The 20,827-nt window shown below is 45.1% G+C and overlaps 1 protein-coding gene across 11 annotated transcripts in view; it reads right to left on the minus strand.

The window, feature by feature from the left end:
* ATP8B1 (ATPase phospholipid transporting 8B1) overlaps nucleotides 1-19,267 on the minus strand; it is a 45,419-nt gene extending 26,152 nt beyond the window's left edge. Inside the window, exons 1-6 of one of the 11 annotated variants that reach the window (XM_030004328.2) lie at nucleotides 19,037-19,266; nucleotides 18,263-18,303; nucleotides 18,006-18,094; nucleotides 16,433-16,572; nucleotides 15,841-15,977; nucleotides 3,188-3,380 (exon numbers count right to left, since the gene is read on the minus strand). In XM_030004328.2, coding sequence (XP_029860188.1) covers nucleotides 3,188-3,368 — 181 coding nt within the window. In that variant the 5' untranslated portion in view covers nucleotides 3,369-3,380; nucleotides 15,841-15,977; nucleotides 16,433-16,572; ... (1 more) ...; nucleotides 18,263-18,303; nucleotides 19,037-19,266. The other 10 variants (XM_030004329.2, XM_030004327.2, XM_030004330.1 and 7 more) reach the window with 10 other exon arrangements.
* Nucleotides 19,268-20,827: the final 1,560 nt, after the last annotated feature.

Genomic DNA, 20,827 nt, shown 5'->3' on the forward strand with positions numbered 1-20,827 from the left:
CATCAATTTCGTTTGACTGCTTGAAAACTCAGGAACATAAATTGCATTTTGCAGTAAAATTTAACAAAACTAAACAAGCAATGTCTGCGACCACCTTCTGAAGTTTTGGACCATAAACTGATAAAATTGTTTACAAAGCAGCTGAGCAATATTGCCTCCTTCTGTCACCTTCAGTACTTAGCATTTAAAACCTGACTTGACATTACAGCCTCCCTAAGGAAAAACCCTCTAGAGGACTTGCTAACAAACCATCCATCTCCACCTTAAGGTCCCTGTTGTTAATCTAAGTCCTATGAAGTCCACCTTTAAATGGGGTTCATCTAGGACATAAGTAGCTTTTGGTCCACCACTATTTACTGCCAGAACGACTCCTGCTGTCAAGTTATTTTCCATGCCCCCCTCTTTCACAGGCTACCTCTTTCCCTTCAAGATCCTTCAGATCCCTTTCCTGCCCTCAAACCTGCATCACCAATAAACTATTAATCCTCCCACCCACACCCACAAATTCAGGCCCTGCCCACATCAAAGAAACTCCCCACTGAACTCATTCAGCAAGTTTTTGAGCTGACTCACAGGAGAACTTTGCCTGCCTGGGATGGATGAGGCAGACAGTATTTTGAAATTCAGCTTTCCTGACTCATCAGCCAAATATCTCCCCCTTTTCTCCAACCCACAGTAATTGTTCTTAATGGGTGTTCTTTTTGGTTTCATGGGATTCTCGTGACCTAAGCCCATCCAGCACTGCAGAGCATGGATGGGGTGAAACTCCCGGAGGCAGAGGTGTGGAATGGGGACTGGCACCCACTGCCAGGGACCTGCAGGGAAGCACGTGTGAAGGCACTCCTGGGCTGCTGTAAGGACCACTGTAAGGTAGTCAGGTCTGATAAGGCTGACTCAAACTTAAAAACTCAAATCCAGACACAAAGCCTTTTTTTTTCCCCCATCCAACACATAAAGCAAGTTCTCGTTTGATGTGTCCAGGATCTGTGACTATACAACTTTCTTTTCTGGAATATTGGTTGCAAGCTGAGAAGATAGTAGAGAAATATTTATCTTGCTCTAGCACTTGTATTTAAGATTGCATAAATGAAAACATACACCAGATGGTGAAGATACACTGTACATCCTGGTCAGGGCTTACACAGAAGTGCTGCGACTCACAGGGTCTTAACTGCCTTACATAAAATTTACCAAAAAAAAAAAAAGTTACTGGAGGATCAGGTTTTGGTTTAAAAGAAGATAAGCATTACTGAAGTGCATGAATTGAGAAAGTTATTGATGACAGGACTGAAGCAAATTGTAACCATGTCTACAAGAACATATCTTCACCACATTCACAGAAACATTGCAGTGCTGATAAAATCTTAGCAGCCCAGATGGAAGAGTGGCAAATTAGGTCTTAAATAAAACCTGCAGGAAGGAAGCTCCCTGAAATTACTTTAAACTGCTTAGAAGTGATATCAACACCTAATATTTGGGAAGCTGCATCAGTAGTTTATCACCTTTAAAAGAACATAACAGGAAAACCGTCTTGTTGAGGGGAAAAAAAATAAGCAGCAAAAAGGATGATGTTTTTGTAGCACTACTTGAATATAATTAGCTACTGAACCAGTCATCAGATTCTACCAATTCTGCAACTTATGCCAGAAAATTATCTATTAACCAGAAAATGTACGCAAAGATGATTTAAACAAACAAAACCCAAAGGATCTAAAGAGGAAGAAAAAATAAAAATCTGACAAAAGTTTGTCAACTGCTTAGAAGCTGTATGATTAGAGTACTGGCCTACCAAGCCTGCATGGTAACATCTCTTACCTCCTTAAAGCTTTTGCCCTAGCTTGTAGTTCAAAGGAACTCTGCCATATCCATAGCTCTAGTCCATATTTTGGATAATAATTTGGCTAACATTAACTGTATAGACAGCAGAGACTTGTGGTTACACTGAACTAGCGGGGGCTACGAGCCCCTTGGAGGGCAGAATCAAAACTCATCTCCCTGCTTTCAGATTCTGTCCAGTTCACCAGGATAAAGGAAAAGGCACAGTACACTTGAGAAAAGAAATTGAAGGTGTAGGAGGTCCTGTTTTAGTTTTGTTTCTCTCTTTTTTTTCTTTTTCTTGTGCTTATACTAGGCCACAAGGCAAAGTTGTGGTTGCTGGTGTACTGTGTCTATGAAATAAAGTATCTGGATAAAATAAGACAGGGGGATCTGGGGAGAGAGCAACAGTCATGATAAGAACTCAAGAAAATATGAAGGATGATGAGAGGCTAAGAAAACTCTGTTTATTCTATAGACTGCGTTACCTCAGTCGTCATAAAAAAACCCCCAAACCTAAACATGTAATAGGTGGTTATAAAATGAAAACATATAATAGGTGGTTATAAAATGAAAACATATAATAGGTGGTTATAAAATGAGAGTTGATCAACTGTTCCCTATTGCCACACAAGCAGGAAGAAACCTATATATATATATTAAACAGGCAGTGGTTAAATAAAAAGTACCTACATTGCAACACTGGGGGGGGGGGGGGAAAAAAGGTACTTAGGGGAGTTACACACTTGCCTTGGACAGAGGTTAAGAACAGGTATGTCTAAAACATGCCAGAGAGGCTCCTCCCATTTACGCTCCTATGCTGGTGGCAGCACACAGACTGCACTTTACGGGTTTTGTTGAACTCCTACTCACCTTACCTTTCTGTGATTCTGAAACTACTGCAAAGAAGATCATGAGGCTACAAAATTAGCATTGAAGCTGAAATCTCATCTGCACAAGACTTAGAAAGCAGAAATCCATGCAAACCAACTAACTAAACACAGCAAATTGGTTTATGCTGGTTCAAGTTTCCAAATGATGGGGAAGACACATATCTGAAGTTCTGTTCGAGCAGTTCTCAGACCACAGGCTATGTACATCTAGGGCCTGCCTTAATTAAGACAAGGTCACCATGCAGATCATTAGCTTTATGCAACAAGCAGTGGCACAGAACTCTGTCTGCAGATTGAAATGAAGCTGATTTTCACATTTGTTAAACTGAATTGCCATCAATTACTCCTCCACAGATTCAGATACACCATTCCAAATCCTACCTAATGAATACGCACAAAAATCGAATTGATCCATACATAGCTCAGCCTCTGTATTCAGGATCATTTGCTACACAATCAAGTTTCTGTCACAATATTACCTTTTTTCAATGGTTCTTGGTTCTCCTCAGCATCTCTGTTGATTTGGTTTTGTCCTGGTTCGACTGCAGGTTGCCGACTGTCCAACTCATCCTCCGTTTCATCGTCACTATATGGCATCACTTCATCATTAGGCTGGGAATCCTCATCGAAGGTGGTCTCCGAATCCCTTTCGGAGATCATGCTGCTAGCGCCCTGCGAGCATTTTATAAAAGTTGGGGAAAGGAGTTAACATAGCGAGTGCTGGAAACCACGTCTCTGTAATTATACTCTGTTGATGCTGGTCACCAAAAACGTTTGAAACCAGTTTCCCTGGAACTGCATAAAGCATAGGCTTGGTTTTCAAGCACAGACCAAAGTTATGAGGCAGTTATTTTCACAGCAAGTCCTTCATTACCATTCTGCTATATGTAATTACATGTGCTCACACAACAGTCTAAGGAACGCCCTGCGCTCATGACGCAGTACACCTTGAGTGGGACACAGGAATTAGGGAGCCCACAAACACCTGACTCCCAGCAGCCATTACATCATCCCCTGTGGAGCCACAGGAGCCAGAGCCCCACTTGGCCACGGTGGGGCCAGGCACCACGTGCTGGGTCAGCACGAGTCGTGCCATTGAGGGTTTGGGTCATGCAGCTGTTCCTCCATCCCAGTCTGCCCAGTCTCACTCAAACCAGTCCTCGCTTCCTCTCCCCACAGGCTGAACATCAGCATTTCTCATTGCAAGATCCCACATCTTGGTGTTCAAATACCTGAGGAAGTTTATAACTAATTTGTAGTTCAACACACAAGACCAGTCTGTTGAAGCTGTGATATGTGTGTGTGTACCTCTGCCCGAAGCTTTTCAGAAAGCACACGTGATCCCTAACCCTCGAGCGCTAGCACATTATCTCCCAAATTGGGATCTCCACTTTCCATCTTGAAAAACTCCCAACGCTGTTGTGACTTGGGCTGCTGCAGTTGACTGTGATCTCAGACAGGAGCAAAACATGCAATAGGGGATTTCAGCCTCCTCCAGCATTTTTAGATCACTGAGACAGTTTCTACAGCTTACCCTGTCTGCTGCAACAGACAGCGTTGGATTAACTGTTTGTAAACAAAATCCAGAAAGCATCTACTCATGGGTAACTCCCCTCCAACCAACACCTACAAATAACTCCCTACATGATTCCTAGGTGGTCTTCACCTACATTTGGCCAGTTAGTCGCCTTGCTGAGTGTCCTGGCATTTTAATAACTGATCTGGTGCAAGGGTTCAGACCATTCTGATGAGCGCATCCTGTTCATTTCTAACCATGCAATACCCAAATTTGTTGTGCTGAAGCTTAAATTGCACTTGTTTCTGCAGATCAACACTTCCAAACAGGTTCTGTCCTGTCTGTGCTAGGCACCACAACAACTGTTAAGAAAATTAAAAATCATGAGGAGGGGAGGGGGCTCCATCACCTCACCTATTTCTGCCAGGGCCCCAAGGGCACCAATAAGCCTCTCTGGCCCTGACCAGCCTCGCCCCAGCCCCCCCACACCCATGGGACCAGGAGCCACATTTTGGCTAAGCCCATAGAACCTGTCTGAGCTGCATGGGAGGAGGGCCGGTCTCCAGCTGAGCTGTGGCCACGTCCATGCCCCCTTCAGCTCTGCCGCAACACTGTGGACCTCTCGGGCCATCACTGGGCGTGATCCTAACCCTGAACTACACATCAACTTCCCAGCTTGACCTTGGACCTGCCTCATCACTGTGGCATTGCCTCATGGCCTGGACTCTGGTCGGACCTGGCCACCGTCTCAGGGTCTGTCCTGCTTGCCTTGTGAGCGCTGGGACCCCTGCCCGCTTGCTTTCCCATGGAGAGCAGCCCTCCTCTTGCTGCTCCCTGGCAACTTCAAAATGAAACCAAGTTAAAGGATCACTGAAACCAAGCAACATAACGTGCACAGCAGCTAGCTACCAAGTACCTGTCTGTTGGCCAATCTTGCAAAAAGAGCCTGGTGTTGTGAAGGAAGGCCAGTGCCACCCTATACCCCGCATGCTGTTGTTAATAAAACCAGCAATCATTGGGGCTGACACCAAACCCTATCAACATCCACCTTAGTTTCTATTTTTGCAAAGCTGAATTGTCTCCCCTCCTTAATATCTCTTATAAGAGAGATATAAATATTACATGAGCACTTAATATGCTACTCAAATGACACGACTGCTGGCTGGGAGCCCAAAGCATGCAACACTCATGAGCTGCAGCACTGCGGCGCTCGCCCAGCATACAGGCTAATGTTTCAAGACTGCCAGTTTACAAAATGAACCAAACCCACCAGTATTATATGAACACACAGTTTGATTTAATATGAATTAATACAACTTCTCCCAAGACCCACTCAAGATGTTAGAGACTGCTCACTGACGCTATTAGCCAGGAGTATGACAGCAGTCACTAACACTGTTGTGGAACCTGAAACTTTTGTGAAAAGATCATTTGTTTTCCTAAATAGCCTTGGAGTTAGGGAATTCACCTCAAGATGCAGGAGATTCAAGCTCAAACTCAGGCACCTGAATACCTCACTGTGATATTTTGGTTTATTTCTCATCTTTTTACCCCTTTTGTTCTTCCTCACCTACAACCCCATCCCCATAAAAATCTCTATTTCACCAGATACAGAAAGGAATAAAACTATTAACCAGAAACCTGAACCAAAAATTTATCTCCAGAGCAACCTATTCATTAACAACTTAATACACAGGGCCAGGACAACTTGCACAGACATCATTACATGAACCGGTCCGTGATGCAATCCACGCAGTTTCTCGTGCGCAGTGGTCAATGAGGAGCTGGTACAGCGCAGACGTGCTGTGGCGGCTGCAGGCAGGCAGTTGCCTGAACCATGTGAGGGCTCAGAGACTCCCAGGTTACATTGAGGTTTCATTCCCAGCCAAGGAAGACACTGCTGAATTGGGTATTAGTCTTGCCTCTTAACAATCCTACAAACTCTGACTTGCCAAGCAATACTTACAGCCAAACAACACTGATTTTTTTCCAATTTTTTTTTTTTTCTATCTGAACAGGGATACGGACAATCCTGCCCTTAGCCATCAAAGCTTTTGCTTTGCAAGCAAGCCTGGGTCAGACTCTTCACACGCACATCTACTTTGGGGTTTACAGACACTTGGATTTTCTTTGCACTGAATGTCTGTTCAGGCAGAAAAAAATTCCTTATGTTTCCAATCCCCAATTGTTTGAGTGTTAGACAAAGTCCTTTTCGAGCAGGACATAATGCTCAATTCCTCTTTGAAATATATATATAAAATATACATGACTGCAAGAAGCCTGCAATAGTCAAGGATTCTGCCCTGCTGATACCTCACATGGGGACTGCTGGAGGGGAAGAGCTGAAGATCCTTAAAACAAAAATTACCACCAGATCTTTGAATTGCTCTCACTCCAAGACAAACAAAACAAGCTCATACCCCAGCAAGCAGAGATTCAGCCTTTAGTCTATTAAACTTTACTCATTAACTGATTAATGAACTGATTAATCATGCAAAGGGTTAGATGAGATGTCAAAAAACCACTGCATTTGTTTTCTATTATAGATGCATAGCTAAATGGAAATACCTAAAATACAAACAGAAGTAGCCTGTGATGCTAGCTGGGAACGCCAGTGCAATGGTTTGTTGGGGGGAAGTTCAAATTAATTGTATTCACTTCACCTCCTCAAAGAGCTAAACTGCCGGCTGGAAAACGCAGCTAACAGAGGAGATCTCATTAACTGTTACCTTGCAGGCAGCACAACTCTGTCCACTGAGCTGCTCTGTGCTGCAGGCAGTGCCATTATCACTTCTGCAGAAGGCAACGAAATCGCACACACGTCAGTGATTTCAGGCAGCATTTACTAACCCTGATACCACGAAGCACAGAGGGCACCGCCTCTGCGCCCAAAGACCTCACTGCTAACATCCCCAGTGGCCGGCAGAGTCTCCTGGGAAGCATCGCTGCCTGCCTGCTCGGTACGTACCCTGACCTCGGGGACCAAGAGCAGCCGAGGGGACGGCAGCCTGACGGACGGGGAGCACAGGCAGGGCTGTCGGTGAGCGTGTGGCAGCGGAGGAGCCCGGGCTGGCTAGGAGACTGCAGCAAGGCACCCGCAGTGGGAAGAGAGTAGAGAGGTGTTGTGGGGCCGAGGGTGAAGGAGTCTTCCAGTGACAGGGTGACAAATGGTTTAGAGTTAAGTTTCTTGACACCTAGACTGCATGAAAAGGGCTAGTTGGGACATCAAAGCGATGTCAGAAGTTCAGAGGAAGGTGGAGAGCGATCACGAGGTGAAAGAGGAGACGAGACAAGAGGAACCGACAGCACAGAGCAGCAGAGATGCCAACTAATACTGAGCCAGGAGGGGACAGAAAGAGAGGAGAGCACACATCTACTGGCACCTGGATGCGGGATGGACACAATGGAAACCAAAGGTGAATTAAACAAGGCAGGAAGAGAGATGGCCGCTACTGATTTTTGCAGCAGTCAATATTCTGAGGAGAAAAAAGGCACCACAATTAAAAAAAAAATAAAAAAAAAAATCTAGAAAGGCTTATACCATGCAGGAGAAACAAACTATAAACAATGTTGAAATAATATAGAAGCAATGGTCCATTCTTAAAAGGATCTACTCTCAGAAGAGAGACAGACAATTTCTTACGTTTGTGTGCACTGCTTACGTTCAGACTTGAGCTGAAATAACCATCGCTTACAAAATGGTCGTTCAAGTAAGGCAAAAAAAGGGTTTGGTTTGCTGGGGCTGGGGGTAAAACGGTTTCAAGCAAGATCCCACCTGCTTTTCCCATTCACAATAATATAACTATAAATGAACACGGCTTTTACAGATCTTGCATTGAATGGACTAATAAAAAAGCTACAAATAAATAGGCTTTAGGAATTTCTCTGAAGGCATCATCTCTCACATCAAGCTTAGATTCAACCAATAATTAGTAATGTTTGAACATATGCAGTGGGAAAGAAATATAATTAGCAAAATAAAATTCCAACACAAGAAAAGCTGCACAGTTCCTCTCAGAGACAAGATGAGTCTTTCATAAAATGAGATCTACTTGACTAGATGTAATGCAAGCTATACATTTAAGCCCCAAAGGCTCCTGCTTCCCCGGGGACTGAGCTATGCAATTTTCAAGGGCAGCAAACTCCATCCCACCAGAAGCACTACACACAAGTACCTCTCCTAAAGTTTGAATTAACTTCTAATGCTGCCAAAATTTACAAAGAGAGCTTTTGGTGTCTATGGAAACAGTTCTTGGAGGGCCTGAGATGGAACAACACAGTTGTTACATGCTGCTTGATAAAATACTCAACACTTAAAGTTGGTTCTTGGTTGTATGGTCCTAATTTTCTAGTTCCTGACTTGAAGACAGGGGCTTTCACTCCATTTCAGATAAGTCACAAAAGCAGAAACCCTTACATTAAACAAAACTTCAGTCTAGAGAAAGCATTAGAAGAAATCAAGACGTTTCCCCAGCTGCTCAGTAGCCAGCAACCCTGCAACCATCCACCAGTATCAGCCAGCCTCTGGAGAGCAGGCATGCAGAGCACCAACAACTTGAACTGAGCTGCTTTAACCTTGCTTGCAGTGAGATGGCCAGTGCAGCAACAAAGACTGTCTCCCTTGGCGAGGCTGGGGTCAGCTCCGAGCCCAGGCGGGCACCGACTGGGGTGGCCATACTTCCCCAGGCCGGTGGGAAGCAATTGTCAGCTCCCAGTTCTGGCATAGCAGGCATAAACCAGGCTAACAGTCTCCTTATCTTAGAAAATTAAGCTGATCCAACAGCAGGGTTGATGTATGGGGAGGTAAAGGAGAGGAAAATAGTATTAAACACAAGTTTAATTATATCTGCCTGACTTTATTTACTAAAAGCACAGAAAACTCTGGTGTAAATTCCACAGTGCTTTGATCACTCAGGATTTGTGTCTGCTCATGCCTCGTGGCAAGTACCAGCTAACTGGGAATAACAGAAACCTTGTAAAAAAAAAAAAAAAACAACCTAACTAAAAAACCACATTTACTGCATTTATTGAAGGCGGTAAATGACAACAACAAAAAAAATCTTACTCTAAATTTTCCTCTGGAGAGTCACTGTGTATGACACTGTTGCAAGAACTTGGGGTCACAGAGAGCATAACTTTAATGCCGCAAATCAGATAGTCACTTAAAGTGGCCCTAAAACAAAGTTACAGATCCATCTAGAACAAGGCATATGTATAGTAAAAGAATTAAAATGCTACTAAATTTGTTATTTTTATTTATTGTGGATATAAAAACCTACGATGTGAAGCAGAACAAACCTAACAATTACATACCTGTCAGTCATCGGTCCCTTCACAACCTGTGTACAGCCTACAGACTGCCATGGTCTCCTTAGCATGTTGCTCTGCACAACAATCTCACACATTCATGCAGTACCCTAGTACAACAATTTCCCAAACCTTGCCACAGACTGTTGTTTTAGAACATAACATCATCAATATTTTAAGCAAGAATCATAAAACAAACTCAAATAGTACAAAAAGCAAGCTCAGAGACCTTTCTGAACTACTTCAGGTCTCTGGAATTAAAATAGGACAAAAAAGCTACATCAAGATGTTTCACTGATATTTAACTATGTATTAAAAAAAGTAAATAAATTAAAAGCCTGATCCTCAGATATTTCGGTTTTGTCCCATGTATCTTGACTCTAGAAAGATTACAAGAGCCATCACTACGTATTAAAAAACCCAAACAAACAAAAAACCCAAACCAAACCAAAGCAAAAAACAGGTGAATGCGAACAAGCTTCCTGCCTCAGTATGTCCCTGAACAAAGTATTTCCTGGGCATCTGTCAAGAGGATCCTTGGCAGGCAGAAGGCAAATACTGAAACTTCCATAGCTGCACCAACTCGGTATTTGTTGAATCGTGATCATCTGCCGAGCCCTTAACAATGTAATCCAACTATAAAGCTGTCAGGCTTCATATTGTTGTGAAACAAGGAAACGCATTTTGCCAAACCAATAGGGAAATAGTCTTCTCCAATAAACAGCAAAACCATAGTTATAAAACACGGTAACACCAATGTCCTGTTCAATAAAATGAGAACATATTTCAATCTCACTTGGGAAACTCCATTAAACGTTTTAAAGCCAGTACTCTACTTGGAGCTCCAACAATGAACTAGTCAAATGATACTTGTTTTGCTTGTCAGCAGGAATAGTGTTGCAATAGAGTAACAGTAAAAAAAAAAAAAAAATTTTTGAAATTTTTCCAGCCACGTACAATATCCATGTTCACCAACTTGCATGTTTTTAAAACCTTTCCTATACTTACTAGATTTATTTCTTCACTATGTGTTACTGGAGAAAGAAACATTGAAAAACACAACCTACTCGCAGGAGGACTGAATATGCATTTCCAAAACTGCAGCTAGAATACTATGCCTAACGTTAATCTCTGGGGTGGGGGTTTCCCCCCCAAGGACTTTCTAGCAGATGCATGATTACTCCAGTTAGATTTTCCCCCAAGAGACAGAAGTTATTATTCTGTCATCTTCAGCTGTAACACATTGCTCATCTTGCCAGTAACTGAGATTTTAAGCTAAAAAGGGAGCATGAAACCAAGACAGCCTGTTAGGTAAATAGAGCAACTGCACAGACATTTGTAGGACTGCAATCCAAACAACCAAAAAAGAAATCAGAGCCCACAGAGTACTTTGAAGGCTCTATCAAAGCAGACACCTGTATTTAAGAGACTCAAGTCTATACCCCAGTTTATACACTGATAGGTTTAAGAACAATTTTTCATCCATGGGCACACGTTTAAAGAACAGCTCTAACAATGTCTGAGAACTTAAGTTTGTAATTGAAAAGACAGCTCACGAGCTACTCTTGGGCAAGGTTGCAGTTTTGTTTCTTTTAAAATAACCTGGTCATCAATATCAAGTCCTGGGCGCACAAAACAAAACAACCACTTCCTAAGGATCGATTATCCATCCTTTCTGACAACGCAGATATAAAGCAAAGTATTTAATCCAGATGACCATTTTGTAAACCTGACTGTTAGAAACTGAAACTGAGCTCTGAAACAGCTAGGTAGGGCACACCGAGACATGACTGGGGTAATCCCCACCTCTTCACACTACTAGCAAAACCAGCAAATTCAACAGAACTTGGAGGAACAGAGTCCTTCAGAAAAAAGAGGCTCTGCTTTACACAGCAAAGCAGGAAGTACCCAGAGGTGCGTGCTTTTTGTCTTAGGACTAGCATTCTTGATCTAAAAAGACTGCAGTGGACTTCAAACGGAAAAAAATTGGCTTAAAACAGAACAGAGGCATTGAGCAGCACAATTCAAAGCATATGGATGGTTCATCCAGTCAACATGGAAAGATTTTTTTTTTTCAGCTGGTGGCAGCAATTGACATGGCTATTATTAGCTATTGCTATTTTTAGGGCATAAGATGAATACATCCAATGCAGTTGCTTAAACGCAAGATGTTTTTATACCATGAAAAACAGAGGAAGGGGTAGTAAACCACACCAGGAGCCCAGCTTCTCACCACGCAAATTCTCAGAGGAATCTGTAATATCAAGGAGAAAACAAAATACCATTTGTTTTATTTGTAAGGTGAAATTCCTACAGTTGCCACCTAATTTTCCACCAGCTGGTATAAACAACAAATGACATAATAGCTGTAGGTGAGCATTACAACATCTCCAAAAGAACTGTTACCTTGGGACACTGCATGGCAGTCCATCTCCCAGCCTGATAACCATCAAATTGGTAACACGGGTTCAGTTAATGCTTCTACAGTTCTTGCTCGCTATTTAATCCTCACAAAGCAGCAGTCAGAACTGAAGTCCTTCGATGGGAGGATATTGCATTTCTATTCTCACTTCAGTGATCCCAGCCAAAAGCTTTAATAGAGTATCGTCCTTCATTAAAAATGTATTAATCAACTAATCTACCTGTAACAAGAGCTTCTACAAGGGAATGGGCAAATAATAAAACTAGGTTTGCTTCCAAAGTATAAGAGACATATCACATATGACTCAAAACAGGTATGAAATTTTACTGGTAACAAGTGCTTGGACAGGCAGATAGAGGTATCTTCTAAACAACTCAAACCTTCTAGCTAATCTTTATGATGTTTTAAGAAAAATGAAGTAGTTACTCGAAATAGCATGAATCAGCACAAACAGGCCAAGGAAATAACCTTTGTTCCAAACACTACTAAGCTTCAATTAGATTGCCATGCAAATTACATGCTTTAAGGTCATCAATTTATACAGCTACTTCATACATAACAGTTATATTTACTTCATTGAATGACTACTTTAAAATAATTGAACACACCCAAAACTACATCTTCAAGGGGAACGATTTCTGTCAGTCATTTGTTCTGAAACACACTTGCCTCGGAGAAAGGCAACCACAAGAGTTTAGATACCTATTTTAAGTCACCTGTGACTGGCGGCATGCTCTTGCTCATCTGAGGCAGTCTCCATCAAGTACCATCAACGTAGTACATTAGAAGTGGGGCAAACTGAATCCCAAAGCTGAAGCCTCAACTCCTCTAGGCCAACCAAGTACACTTTGCATTAGGCAAAAAAACATAGCTTGTAATTCAGAACATATCATATGCCGTGTGTGCCCTTTAGTATCATCCGAAGTGCTCCCAATGACTATCAGAAATGGCATGGCTTGGTGCTTGGTACAACTGACAGGCAGACTCTGCCCAGACATTGCAGACAATTAGGTTCCTGGCAGCTGATGTAGAGGCACACCCCAGTTCCCAGTGTTGCTTCAGGAAAACAGAACTGCTGAACGCTTACACCATGCATTGCAAATGGGTCAGCTTACAGACAAACTGCTCCAGTGGAAATACATCAGAGCTGAGGAAATAAGCAGAGGTTTGCTCATCTGTCAGAGCTCCCACAGCTCAACTATTCCATGTACAGTAACAACATTCTGGGTCAGGCATGCTTTTCTAAAATAAGTATGCTCAAACCACACTTGAGAGCATAAGCTAATCAAAACCGAGATAGTACGAGAAACAAACTCCTAACCCTACCCACGTTCTTCATTGCACTGTGACCTTGGAGAAGGTTCACACCTTGAAACTGCCAACACATGCCTAACATGAGGTGACTCAGAACTCCCACCAAAAAAAGGTTAAAACTCGACCGATTAAAATATGGCTACAGATAAAATGCTCACGGTGAAGTAGTGCACCTACAAATCCCAGGACACCAGAACACATGTCATACCTGATGAGTCCGAGATCTTGACCACACAACAGAACCACAAGATTCAAACAGCGCTTTTGGAGACTCAGGCTATTATTGCAACATGAGAAACCCTTGGGGAACCTGTTTTGTAAGCAACAGGTCTCATATGAGTCACCTTGGTTGTATTGTTGTCTTGGCTGTAGACAGCATCTATTGCTGTCGTTCACCCATCCCCAAGTTTATACACATATGCACGTATAAATACACACACAATTTTTAAATATGAAGTATATATATTTTGATTCACAATAGTACCTCATCTCGCAGAAAACATTTATGAAAAAGGTCACCTCAAGCAATTTGTGACCACAAATTGTGCAGAGGTTACTTAGAATTTAGTCTGAATAGCAGAGGTTCATTTCACTTTCCACAAGCGTTAGCGTCATAAAGTTAACATCTTGTTGTATCTATTGATTAGAAATAACGCATCTTGCACAATCTGTACACTAACAGAGAATGCGCAATAACATCAGCATTAATATCCACCAGAGGAAGATGACATGAAGATGGTTAAATTCTAGTGAATAAATGATTTCTCCTTATCACCCCTTACCACCAATTTTGAAATTTTAGTGCCAGGATAAAAATGTGGGAATACCACAGTGCAGACTACTGATGGAGAGCTGCGTGTTAGCAGATATATGCTAAGGCGCCATAAGCCCACAGTGACTCACTCGAAACTTTATGTTTATCAACTTACCCATGCTTGAAGCGGGCAAAGAGAAGTGCCATAATTGTACCGATTAAGGATGCTGGAGAAATAAAGACATAAGCAAACCTGCACCGTTATTTCCCACTATATAAACAAACTGCTTTGGCAAAACATGGGTACTAGAATGAGGCTATTCTGCCACGAAGAAATGCCTTGGCACAGTACTGGGAGACAGCTATGGCGTCTCTTTCAGTTTGTACTGCAATAGGAAACATGCACACCCAGCCTCGTATAATGTGCTGAGGGCAACCACTCATTAAAAAAGGTGTTTCCAAAAAGGTGTTTCAGCTATAGCTTTTCAACTGCAAGGATCAAGGACTTACCAAACTGGACTACTTCCAGCTCAAAGAGGTTTTTTTATTGGCATCATACACAGCCAACCTTGTAATATCCACAGATCTTTCTTTTACAAGGAATCAACTCCAGTCCCTCCTTGGATGCCATAATGACCCTAATTACCTGCACCATCAGGAGGTAAACACCAGTGTAAAAATGTAACACTTTGGTACCACCAAGCTCTGTGAAATTTTACTTTCTCCAAGAGCTATTCTTTCCAAACTTGAAGGCAAGTGACAGTTTCTCCAATGAACATACTGAAGACCCAAACAAGCTGAGATACCAAAACCCTAAAACCCTCTGGAGAGGGGTGACCAGAAAGAGGGAGTACAGTTTTGTACTGTTGACGGATGTCCAAGACCAATCTTGGGGGGGGGGGGGGGGGGGGGGAATAAAAAGCACAGCATCAGCAGAAAAAAAGTGCTGAAAAAAAAGCACCAGCTTCCAAATGCCTTCACTCCTAATGCTTCCCATCTCAGTTCTGCATGATCACATCAACTGGAGAAAAGCACCTCATTTAAAAACCAAAACAACACACCTTCCTCATAGAGGAAGCACTAGAATTAAACTAGTAGCCATTGTGTACTCACCAATATAGCTACCTATTAAAATGTTAAGATTGCTATGTATGAAAATGAATATGAAGGACATTACAATATAAGTGAATTGATCACTATGAGCCAACAGGACTCTACACAAGGAAGAGATTAACTAGTCACCAACAATTTAACAGAAAATAGTAACAGCAAAGAGAGACCCATAGCCTACAGTCCAAGTTGCCTGAGGCTAAGCGAGGGTGGTTGAATATGGGCCACTTGCAGAAACAAAATAATAATTTTACCCGTTATCTGCACTAGGATTTCTCATTAACAGATATGCAGACTTTCCATCATTTAAAGTCCAAGTCAAGACAAGTTATCTTTGCAGAAGATAATAAAGTTGGTAACCTTTGTTCAAGCTGTAAATTCAAGTGTACTCTGAAGGGGTTTCAACCTGCCTTTTACAGAGATCATTACGTTGCCTCTCAAGGTTCATGTTATAAAACAGCATATCTTTGTTTTAATAAAGGAAAAAATAATTATTTTTCTGCACCCAAACTGCATTGTTTGGTGTGGAAAATTTTTGGAACTTCAGAGTTATTTTCCTAGATATTACCCTCCCCCATCAAAACCAGCAGGTATTTTAAACTGTAAAAAATAAAGGTTACTTCCTGCTAACAAGGTTGGAGATTACACAGCAATACACTTTTTCTCTCAGCATCTAAAACTGACACTAAAGATATTTTCCTAAACTGACCTTTATCCAACGCAGTTTGTGACTGAACCAAGAGACTGCATTACAGACGTAGCTTGAAACGCTCGTACCGTCAGCACACAGAGACCACCAGCTGCTCAGGAAGAATCCCCTGTTTTGGACTTTAAATTAGGCTCCATCTGTAACGAAACAATGTTAGAAAATGGTTTCTTGGCTGCCTTCCACCTCATGAGACTATGTGCATGCAATAACAAAAGAAAATTTCTTTTATGCAAATAGTGAAATTAACTTGTCTTGCAAAACTTTCTTAACAAAAACAGATTTCTGGTTAGTTCTCCAAACCCTTTCATGCTACCTCCTCTTCCTCCTCTCAGGCAGAAAGTCACTTTGGCAAATGACCTGGTTCTTTCCTTGATTTGTTTCCTGTTTTCTCTACACTGCTTATTCTTCCGCCCCTCCTTGTTTTTTCCTTTAGATGTTGCTTTTGTTTACATCTCCCTGTGCATAACTGTACACCATTTTGCAAACAAAAGCATCCAGGAACGTGCTGAAATTGTCTGTCTCTACTATCAAATTAAAAATATATTTCTAATTTATATATGAACACAGCACTAAACACAGCACTACACGTTACAGAATAATTTTGTAAGCTTGCCGAAAAGCAAAGGTGCAGCAGCAGTGCTCTGTCACAGAGCACAGTGTCTTCAAAGCAGGGTTGAGAGCACATGCACCATCACTCTCCTACGGATATAACGAGAATCATGTTCTTCACCCCTGACAAGTACAGAAACACAGAGAGGTTAAGTGATTTGCCCAAGGCCATACAGTAAGTCACAGACAAAGCCAGGGTTAGGTTTCAGAAGCTCCTGGCTAATATCCTGCATTCAATCACATCTACACAAAGTATCTCATTTAACAGAGGCCAGATAAAGGAAACAGCCAAGAGAGAACAAACCCCCTCATAATTTAAAAAAAAAAAAAAAAAAAAAAAAAAAAAAAAAAAAAAATCAATCAAACCCCTTCCCATATTTAAAAGCAGGTAATACCTTAGAGTCAGGCCCAATATGATTACCTATGCCATCAAAATAAAAGCCACAACAACAAGAGCACAGAAAATAAGTTCTAGGTGATTTAAATAGAGGGTTTTAATTCCAAGTGAGCAAGTGGCTTTCTGAATTCACCATCACAAACTGCAAAGCAAGGGACTTGAACATTCACAGGCTGTCTCACAAGGGAGAATTAAATGAATAGAACAGTTTAGAAGTTACCGAAAATAATCTTTATGATACCTACAAGTCAACAGAGAGACAAATACAGGTCCAAGACAGATACAAAAGCAACCACACTCTAATGTGAATGTCAGTAACAGCAATGCAGAAGCTGACAAGGAAAAACACAAAATGACCAAATACCACTTGACACCTGAACCAGACTTTGAAGAGAAAGACAAATAAAAAATCAGAACCAAACAGAAAATTGTGAGCAAATCTGAGCCAGTAGAGACATTTACTTATGCAGGAAGTTAAGCCCAAGGACTCTAGCAGCAGTTACAGAGGTAGGGACTGTACAAGGACCAGGTTAGCTGTACATCCCACTGACTGGCCCAGGGCACTCTTCAGCCATTTACATCCAGACCCCCCACCACACACACAAGATAAAAAGACACCGCACTGTTACTCATTACCAGAAACTATTTACTGCCAGAAGCACCCTGTACAGTATGCCTTCTTCAGTTTCAAAACGTTTCTGCTGACATTCAAGCCAGTGGTGAAATGCTTCATTAGCTGCTCCATTTAACACAGTTCCATTCAGACTCTTAAGAGAAGGGATGCTATTTAATCTATAGACACAAAGCAGTAGGAAACATGACCAAGATACTGATTTTTGGGGGGGGGGGGTCAAAAAAATGCTTTTCATCTCCCAAGTGAGTGACTGACCTCCCAAGTAACCTTTCCAGTGTTTTCTGTTGCAGAATTGTGACGGTACCTTAATATGGACACCTATTACTGTTCTAAAGGCTGTATAAACATCGCCTATTGAGTAATCACCCCGCAACCATGAAAACTATTTTCCTCATTTATATAAGGGGGGAGGGGGGGAAGCCAGAAGCAGAGCAACTAGCCCAAGGCCACAAAAGCCAGTCAGTAAAACGCCGGTATCTGCCAGAGCTCAGGGAGAAAAGCAGCATTTGTTCCCCTGTGCCTTACCTCCCAGCAAACATGTGTTCTTCCCTTAACCCAAAGCTTCAGACCGGGGAGACTCTGGGGTCAGGCTGATGATCAACTGACACGCATCTCTTTGGGTGGAAGCGAGAGAGAGACCCAAATCACCGAGAGGGTTTTTTAGATCGACGCCACCGAAACGTGCTGTCCCTCAGGGTGAGAAGGTGAGAAGAGCCCCTCACGACGGCAGACCAGTCGGTACCGGCCCCGCCGGCCAGGCAGGGCACGAGCAAAGGCCTCACCTGGCGGAAGGGCCCTCGCGGGTCCCCTGACGAAGCCGCTCCTCTCCAAATGAGTATTTAATTGTGTAAATATTCATTGCGCGACTGGACCTCCCCAGTCCAATGGAAAACGAGCTCCCTCAGGGTCCGGCCCCGCCCGGGCAAACAGCGTCCGCCCCGTGAGGCAGGGCCATCGCCGCCTTCACACCCTCAGCCCCAACCAGCAGATCCGAGGCCTTTCAGCTTCCAAACCTCCCAACAAAACCCCACCAGGCTCCAGATTAAGGAGGTGATAGTCCGAGAACCGTTTCGGGGCCGCGCTGGCGCCAGCTCTGACCTCTCCCGTGGCACGGGTGCGGGAGGAGGAGGCGGCGGGGGCGGTTTGTGACAGAGCTCTGCCCCGCCAGACCCCGGCCCCGACCCGCCACCGAGCGCTTCTCCGGGGCGGCCGGGCTGCCTCGACGGGGCCGACGTACCTGCCGGACGACGCCCCGCTGTGCGCCCCAGCCGGCGCAGCCGCTCCAGGGCTTCGCTCCCCCGGCCCCGCCGCGCCCGCGCTCCCCCGCACGGCGGCCCGCCTCGCCGGACTCTGCTGCCGGCGCGGCCGCAAACCCGCGCGGCGGCGGGAGATACCCGGGGCTTGCCCCGCGGGGGCGGCTGGGGACCGGCCCCGCTCCCCTGGCACGCAAGCGCCCCAGTTCCGGCAGGAGCCGCCGCTCCTCGGCGGGCGCAGCCGGCGGAGGCAGCGCCCGGTTCCCGGCAGCGGCGCGGACCCAGCCCGCCCGCCGGCAGCACCTGTGGGCGCGGGTCCCGGCGCCGCTCGCTCGCTCGCTCAGGGCTCTCTCATGCCTCCGACGGCCCCGCTCCCGCCCGGCCTCCCCGGCGGAACCGCCGTCAGACCGGACAAACGGGTTCCCCCAGTTCGCCGGGCCGGCCCCGCCGCGCAGGAGGAGGGGAGGGGCCGCCCCGGCCCTGTCCCTATACCTGTCCACGGCACGGCCGCCGCCCCCGGCCCACGAGAGGGGAGGCGGCGGTGGCGGTGACGGGACCCTCCGGCCCCCGGGGCCGCGGCTCCGGTTACACGGCGGCGCCGCCCCCGCCCGGCCGCGCAGCACGGCTGGTGCCGCCCCCGCCCCGGCAGGTGAGGGGTGGGAGTGCGCCGTCCGCGGGTAGCGGGGCCGGGCGGCCCGTGAGCAGGCCCGGCGCACACGCAGCGGCCCAGCCCCGGCCGAGGTCCTGCAAAAGCCCTTTCTCCTTTGCGAAGAGTTCCCCCCCCCCGCCTTTCCGGCGTCCGGGGAAGGCGGGGCGGGCGCCGGTTCACACAGAGGGGCTCGGAAAGGAGCAGGGTGGGCTCCCGGGCTTGAAGGGCAGAAAGCCGAATCGTGAGGGGAAAAATGTCGTCAGCGGTAATAAAGAGCAAACAGAAATCATTACCCTGGGGCAGAGAGACTTCGTCTCTCCCCTTTCTCGCGGCACAGCGTGTCGCAAGGCCACCCGCGGCTCTGCCTGCGTCCGCGCTGCCGTTACGAGGTGTCGGTGGTGGTTCCGGTGGTCGTTCCATCACCCAGGGGAGATGCCGCGAGTGCTTCAACAGCGGTGCGTTTCTTGTGGGCGATGCGGCACTTGAGGTGCGGGCTGGCTCGTGCGGTGTTTTGGGCCACGTCGCCCTGAAGGTCGTTGGGGAGCGGTGGCTGCCGAACCGTTGCGGGAGGACGAGGACGCAGCCGCAGGCCTCATCCCCGTCGGTCGACAAAGGCCAGGCGTGCGGAGCGCCCATTGTGTGTCGCTTCGGGCCTGCCCCGAGGCAGCCTGGCCCCAGCTCCATCATTCACCTCTCCGGTGATGGTGACGACTGTCAGAAACTAACGCTGTACCAATGGGGGCTGGGGCGACGGCTACGGCCGTCTGCTCGTCACCCCGCCGCATGCGGGAGAAGCGGTCTGTCTGGCACAAGGGCTCAGCGTTGAGCGTGTGCCGGGGTGCTCGGGAGGTCCCTGCTCCCAGCCCTGGCTGTGGCCTGGGAGAACGGATGCCGGCACTGAGGAGGCACAGCTCTTTCGATAGGTGGGACCTCCCTCCCGGTGTTACTTTAAGTGACAGTGTTACTTTAACCTGCCTTAATTAGTAGGGCTGTACAGTGTTACAGAGAAAGCTTTGTAAGAGGTGCGGTATTTTAACCTTTTGGCCTTTGTAAAAGGTCAGAAAGGACTCCTGGTTCCCAAGTCCTTTTAAGGAAGGATTGGAGAGTTGGAGGATGCTCAATCATTGTATTGTTAACACTTGAGACCGATAGTTTTGCTTATTAATTAACAAATAAAGCGGTTACGTTTAGGGTTGATAGTAGTGCAGTTCTGCTATATGCTGTATCTATTTGCAATCCTTTTCACTGTATTTTTCTTCTTTCAGGCTGCAGCAAAATACATGTAAACACCTCGGGAGCCTACTGGGAACTCGTCAAATGAATGTGACAAGCTCTGACTGTAAGTTTTAACTCGAGTTTTATGAGCTTTATGAGTTTTCATAAGCCTTAGTATATGATCGTGGATGCTGCTGTACTTGGCTACTAGTTCCCCTGACTTGAAATCT

This window comes from Aquila chrysaetos, chromosome Z, assembly GCF_900496995.4.
Source record: "Aquila chrysaetos chrysaetos chromosome Z, bAquChr1.4, whole genome shotgun sequence".
NCBI classification, from domain to species: Eukaryota; Metazoa; Chordata; class Aves; order Accipitriformes; family Accipitridae; genus Aquila; species Aquila chrysaetos.